At 39.8% G+C, this 7,096-nt stretch overlaps 1 protein-coding gene across 1 annotated transcript in view; it reads right to left on the bottom strand.

Annotated features, from left to right (window-relative positions):
• Positions 1-7,096, bottom strand: part of efl1 (elongation factor like GTPase 1) — a 275,829-nt gene that overhangs the window by 251,511 nt on the left and 17,222 nt on the right. The window contains exon 4 of the mRNA XM_050041090.1: positions 268-401. Coding sequence (XP_049897047.1) covers positions 268-401 — 134 coding nt within the window. The remainder of the gene's footprint in view (positions 1-267; positions 402-7,096) is intronic.

The following is a 7,096-nucleotide window of genomic DNA, read 5'->3' as shown; positions in this document are numbered from 1 at the left end:
TATGTTATGTTATATTCTATATAACAATAATAATAACAACAACAATAATAATAATAATTATAACAATCATAATCACAGTCACAACTGTAGTTTATGTAGTTTAGCACTCAAAAATATATGTAAAAAATGGTGTACTGGAGTCCAGAGACAAAAATTAGTTCAAATTCCAAAAGGCTGCAGAATTTGTATGTTCACGGGTAAAAATATGAATCTACAGTAAATATGTTTCCTTACAAAATGAGACATTAAGTCATCAGTGATATTTACCTGTGGACACACTCCCTCCACTGCATCAACAACTACAATGGCACCGTCACACAGCCTAACAGCAGTGGAAACTTCTGAGGAGAAGTCGACATGACCAGGAGAGTCGATCAGGTTTAGCAAGTACTCCTGATCTCCTAAGGAGACAAAAGGCAAATAAATACTATTTAGAGACTTATCTAAATTTAAAAAAAGAGGTCTGACCTTTGACCTTTTGGATATAAAATGCCATCACTTCATTATTTTATCCTGTTAGACATTTGTGTGAAGTTTTGTCATAATAAGCATACGAATTCTTATTATGGCCAAAAACATATTTTGTGTGATAACCCCAAACACCAAAATCTAATCAGTTCATCATTGAGTCCAAGTAGATGTGTGTGCCAAATTTGAAGGACGTCCCTCAAGGCATTCTTGAGATATTGTTTTCAAGAGAATGAGATTGATGCAAGGTCACACTGACACTCCTATATAGTGGCAGGAACCAACAGGAGGTCATCACATGACCCAGATAATGACATGACTGGTGAAACAAATAGAAAATAATGAAAAATAACAAGTTAATAAAAAACACAGAGTAACATGAGATGAGATACCCAGGACAAAATTTAGTAATTTAAGGAGTACCTGTGGAAAAGATGGGAACTGAGCTTGAACAAAATGTCTTATTTGAAAATACCAAAGAAGGTTGTGTTCAGATAGAGCGTGTTGGTCTTTCATGTTCTGAAAGCTAGAGAAAACATCAGATTCACAGAGGTCTCTAATACAATTAAGTCCCTTTTGTTCCCATATAAGGAAAGCACAGTGTAATACAGACACAAATGGTAACTGTGAGTAGTTAAGTGAGTGGAAGACAAAATGATCTCCAAAATGCCTGAAGTTAAAGATGAAACATGCTATTCAACATGTTAAGCAAGGTAAGTGTATTATTTTTGTTTTGTAAATTTTAGAGTGAAAAAAGGAAAGGAGCACCATGAAAAAGTTTGGCAGTCCAAGACATTTGAGCTCTCAGACAACTTTTAACAGGGTCTCAGACCTTAATAAGCTTGTTAGGGCTCTGGCTTGTTCACAGTCATCAATAGGGAATGCCAGGTGATGCAAATTCCAAAGCTTTACACATAATCTGACTCCTGAAACCTTGCCCCAACAATCAGCAGCTATGGGCTCCTCTTAACAGCTGCCTAGCACTCTGAAAACTAAAATAACGGATGCCCACAAAGCAAGAGAAGGCTACAAGAGCATAGCAAAGTGTTTTCATGTAGCTGTTTCCTCAGTTTGTAATGTAGTGTAATTAGAAATGGCAGTTAACATGAACTGTGGATGTCAAGATGAGGTCTGAAAGACAAGATAAAATTTCCGAGAGAGCTGATTGTACAGTTGCAAGAAAGGCAAATCAAACCCCCCGTTTTACTGCAAAAGACCTACAGTAAGATTTATCAGACTCTGGGGTGGTGGTGCTCTGTTTTACTGTGCAGCGACACCTGCACAAATATGACCTTCATGGAAAAGTCATCAAAAGAAAACCTGTCTTGTGTCCTCACAAAATTCTGCATCAGAGGTTTGCACAACATCTGTAAAAAAGCTGAAGATGAAGAGAGGACGGCTTCTACAACAGGACAATGATCCTAAACACACCTCCAAATTCACAATGGACTACCTCAAGAGGAGCAAGCTGAGGGTTTTGCCATGGCCCTCACAGGCCCCCAACCTTAACATCATTAAAAATCTGTGGATAGACCTCAAAGAGCAGTGCATGCAAGACAGCCCAATAATCTCACAGAGCTAGAAGCCTTTTGCAGGAAGAATGGGTTAAAATCCCCCAAACAAGTATTTAAGACTATTAGCTGGATACCAAAAATGTCTAGAGGCTGTGATACTTGCCAAAGGGAGCATTACTAAGTACTGACCATACAGGGTGCCCACAGTTTTGCTTCAGGCCCTTTTCCCTTTTTTATTTTGAAACTGGGAAATAATGAAATTAAAAACTAATCTTGCTTAAAATACTGAAGAAATGTGTCATCTTTAACAATTTGCCTTTTGGAAATCGGGTCATCTTTTACTTGCTTAGCTATTCACAGTGAACCAAATTTTGACCTGGGGTATTTAAACTTTTGCATGCCACTGTACACCTGCCTCATAACCTCAGACCATGTGTAAGCACACAAGCTCAGAAATGTGCAGTGTTATCACAACACAATGCCACAGAGGGGCTGTATGATAACATAAAAAACCTATCACAGTAACTTTTTTTCATATTGATTAATATCATTGTTTATCATGATATTTAATTTAATAATGCTGCCAGTTTGAAGAGTATTCTGATAATGACTGAAGTCTGAAGGAAGCCAGTGTTTCCCATACATTGATGAGACTATGGCGGCGCTTTTAATAAAAAGACAAGGTATAGCTCTGTTCTACAGGCCTAGATATGAAGCGTCCATAGCGCCAAACGATATAACGGTAGTTTCTAAAGAGTTAAGACTTAAAAAAAAATCAGCAGCGGCGGGCATATTTCAGCAGCGGCGGCGGTGCATATAGGGGAAACACTGGTCCTCCAGAGGCAGATCAGTACGTTGGTCATTTTTCTTTTGATTACTGAAATGTTTAACCACTAATCCTTAGCCATATTTTAAGTGTAACCCTTCACCATAACATACCTCTAGTGTTTTTATCAGTAAAAATAGAACATTTTTCACACATAAAAAGCACAAAGATGTTGGTCTAAGCATATTCTGCCACCATAACTTGGCTCTCGGAATTCACCTGATTGATGCCTTTAAATCAAATTATACAAAATTCCCCGTCTTAATTGGCATTGACTGACGGAATATTTTGCAGATCATCTTAATCTGCACTTTGTCGCTTTTGAGATATCTAAACTACTTCACAATTGACACAACGACTTCCGGTTCCAGAACAGCTGATTTGAATCAGTTTAATCAACTCGGAGTAGTTTCACCTGGAGTTAAGCGCGTGCACCACAACTATAAAAAGCCAGCATCAATGGAGCCCCGATTCGACGAGTCACCATGGCAACGGGGAAGAGGAGGGCTGCGTTTTTCACCCCACTAGAATTAGAAATCTTAATGCGTTCATACGGCGAGTTTGAACACGTTTTCAAAAAGAAGTGCAACACCGCTGCAGCTGCAAAAGAGAGGGAGACGGTGTGGGAGAATGGCTAAGTTTAAATGTAGTCCTTTGCAATCACAATAATATTACAGGGAAAAACTGCTTGAATGGTAGCCTATTAATTTATTTCATTTAGGTGCAATCCCGCGGGGGNTTAAATGTAGTCCTTTGCAATTACAATAATATTACTGGGGAAACTGCTTGAATGGTAGCCTATTAATTTATTTCTTTTAGGTGCAATCCCGCGGGGGAGAAGCGCACTTGGCAGCAGTTTAGGATGAAATGTAAAAACATTGTTCAAACAGGTAAGACCTCAGCATAATCTCATGGGGGTACCTCATTTTGATCATGTTTTACATTGTAAAGTAAATATTAAGTGGCTGTTTGACTGTGCAGTTGTTTTATTCCCAACATAATGCTGTTTTCACACACAAAAATGTCTTCTCATCTATATCATGTTCTGTTAAATAATGAAGCCTATTTAAACTAACACAGACTTCTACTCAGCCAACAGAAAGAAGGCAGATGCCCGTAAAACGAGCACACTTTTCTGACCGCCCTGCATACAGTTGCCTTACTCAAGTGCTCAGCGTCTCCGACATTGTAGGCTACAAAAAACTTCCATTTGCAAAGAAACGCAGCGCAACACACAATATCTGCTGGGATGTGAGAGCATGACTACGATTGGTAATGTTGCAAATGTAAGGACGGATTATGTTGTATATGTAGCCTAGATGATGGACTGTGACGTGAAACGGTACCGCTCAAAAAGATAATTGTGTGGAAATGCTAAAACATCTATGCGCGGTCTGATAACCATCTCCCGACGAATATTTAATTCTCTGTGCAGTAATGCTGCACCTTCATCCACAGGATCGTTATCAAAAGGACATGCCATGTTAGTGAAAAAAGTCACCGCCTACTGTGTCTAATGGACTTCTAATATACTGACTCTGATTTTTTTTTAATGATTTTTTTTTAAATGACAGACGGCAGAACGGCTACGCCAAAACTCGCCTGCTGACTGAATGAATGAGGAAATCAAATGGAGTGTGTGGCTCTGAAAGAGGGCGGAGACAGAGAGAAACTCAAGGTTCATTGAGAATAACCTGGTCCCGACCAGGTTAGGTTCATAGAGTCTGTTACTACGGTAACTGACCGAGAGCTTCAGTTACCACTCTCTCTGAAACAGGCTAGAGTTACCCCTCTTTCTCTGGTTTGAGTTACCTCCCTTTTTGAAACGGAAAACTCAGAGTTTCCCTCATTTCAGGGTTAACAGACTCTGAGTTTTCACTAAACCTGCTTTGTGAAACAGACCCCAGGTGTGGATTAAGAGGAGTCAGCAGGTTAAGTTGTGGACAGAGTGGCAGATGACGCCACATTCCTCCAAGTTTGTGTTCTGCTTGGTATTTGATAAACTGATCATATTGTCTCTCTTTTGTTGCACTTGTGGATAATGAGCATTGTTGTTGCTGACACTAGTAAAATATATCCTGAAGTCTGTTTCATTGCCGCTGCTGTGGGCTCTGCTCTGAAGTTTCGCTGCCATGTGAGTGAAGCTTAGCCCCACATTTCTGTGGACAGGCCATGGCGCAAAGAAACAGGCAGCAGACTGACTGGCTGTGGTCACATTTATTTATGATCTGTGATAGACCTCAAGATACATTTTAGTGTGACCCCTATCAAGATCGTTTCATCACCCAGCCCTATGCTACAGATGTATCAAGTTTTGAAGGAGNTTTCATGTAGCTGTTTCCTCAGTTTGTAATGTAGTGTAATTAGAAATGGCAGTTAACATGAACTGTGGATGTCAAGATGAGGTCTGAAAGACAAGATAAAATTTCCGAGAGAGCTGATTGTACAGTTGCAAGAAAGGCAAATCAAACCCCCCGTTTTACTGCAAAAGACCTACAGTAAGATTTATCAGACTCTGGGGTGGTGGTGCTCTGTTTTACTGTGCAGCGACACCTGCACAAATATGACCTTCATGGAAAAGTCATCAAAAGAAAACCTGTCTTGTGTCCTCACAAAATTCTGCATCAGAGGTTTGCACAACATCTGTAAAAAAGCTGAAGATGAAGAGAGGACGGCTTCTACAACAGGACAATGATCCTAAACACACCTCCAAATTCACAATGGACTACCTCAAGAGGAGCAAGCTGAGGGTTTTGCCATGGCCCTCACAGGCCCCCAACCTTAACATCATTAAAAATCTGTGGATAGACCTCAAAGAGCAGTGCATGCAAGACAGCCCAATAATCTCACAGAGCTAGAAGCCTTTTGCAGGAAGAATGGGTTAAAATCCCCCAAACAAGTATTTAAGACTATTAGCTGGATACCAAAAATGTCTAGAGGCTGTGATACTTGCCAAAGGGAGCATTACTAAGTACTGACCATACAGGGTGCCCACAGTTTTGCTTCAGGCCCTTTTCCCTTTTTTATTTTGAAACTGGGAAATAATGAAATTAAAAACTAATCTTGCTTAAAATACTGAAGAAATGTGTCATCTTTAACAATTTGCCTTTTGGAAATCGGGTCATCTTTTACTTGCTTAGCTATTCACAGTGAACCAAATTTTGACCTGGGGTATTTAAACTTTTGCATGCCACTGTACACCTGCCTCATAACCTCAGACCATGTGTAAGCACACAAGCTCAGAAATGTGCAGTGTTATCACAACACAATGCCACAGAGGGGCTGTATGATAACATAAAAAACCTATCACAGTAACTTTTTTTCATATTGATTAATATCATTGTTTATCATGATATTTAATTTAATAATGCTGCCAGTTTGAAGAGTATTCTGATAATGACTGAAGTCTGAAGGAAGCCAGTGTTTCCCATACATTGATGAGACTATGGCGGCGCTTTTAATAAAAAGACAAGGTATAGCTCTGTTCTACAGGCCTAGATATGAAGCGTCCATAGCGCCAAACGATATAACGGTAGTTTCTAAAGAGTTAAGACTTAAAAAAAAATCAGCAGCGGCGGGCATATTTCAGCAGCGGCGGCGGTGCATATAGGGGAAACACTGGTCCTCCAGAGGCAGATCAGTACGTTGGTCATTTTTCTTTTGATTANAAGAGTTAAGACTTAAAAAAAAATCAGCAGCGGCGGGCATATTTCAGCAGCGGCGGCGGTGCATATAGGGGAAACACTGGTCCTCCAGAGGCAGATCAGTACGTTGGTCATTTTTCTTTTGATTACTGAAATGTTTAACCACTAATCCTTAGCCATATTTTAAGTGTAACCCTTCACCATAACATACCTCTAGTGTTTTTATCAGTAAAAATAGAACATTTTTCACACATAAAAAGCACAAAGATGTTGGTCTAAGCATATTCTGCCACCATAACTTGGCTCTCGGAATTCACCTGATTGATGCCTTTAAATCAAATTATACAAAATTCCCCGTCTTAATTGGCATTGACTGACGGAATATTTTGCAGATCATCTTAATCTGCACTTTGTCGCTTTTGAGATATCTAAACTACTTCACAATTGACACAACGACTTCCGGTTCCAGAACAGCTGATTTGAATCAGTTTAATCAACTCGGAGTAGTTTCACCTGGAGTTAAGCGCGTGCACCACAACTATAAAAAGCCAGCATCAATGGAGCCCCGATTCGACGAGTCACCATGGCAACGGGGAAGAGGAGGGCTGCATTTTTCACCCCACTAGAATTAGAAATCTTAATGC

This window comes from Epinephelus moara, chromosome 1 (assembly GCF_006386435.1).
Source record: "Epinephelus moara isolate mb chromosome 1, YSFRI_EMoa_1.0, whole genome shotgun sequence".
In the NCBI taxonomy this organism is placed as follows: Eukaryota; Metazoa; Chordata; class Actinopteri; order Perciformes; family Serranidae; genus Epinephelus; species Epinephelus moara.
Note: the sequence above shows the minus strand (reverse complement) of the source record. Positions and strands in the feature narration are given on the sequence as shown.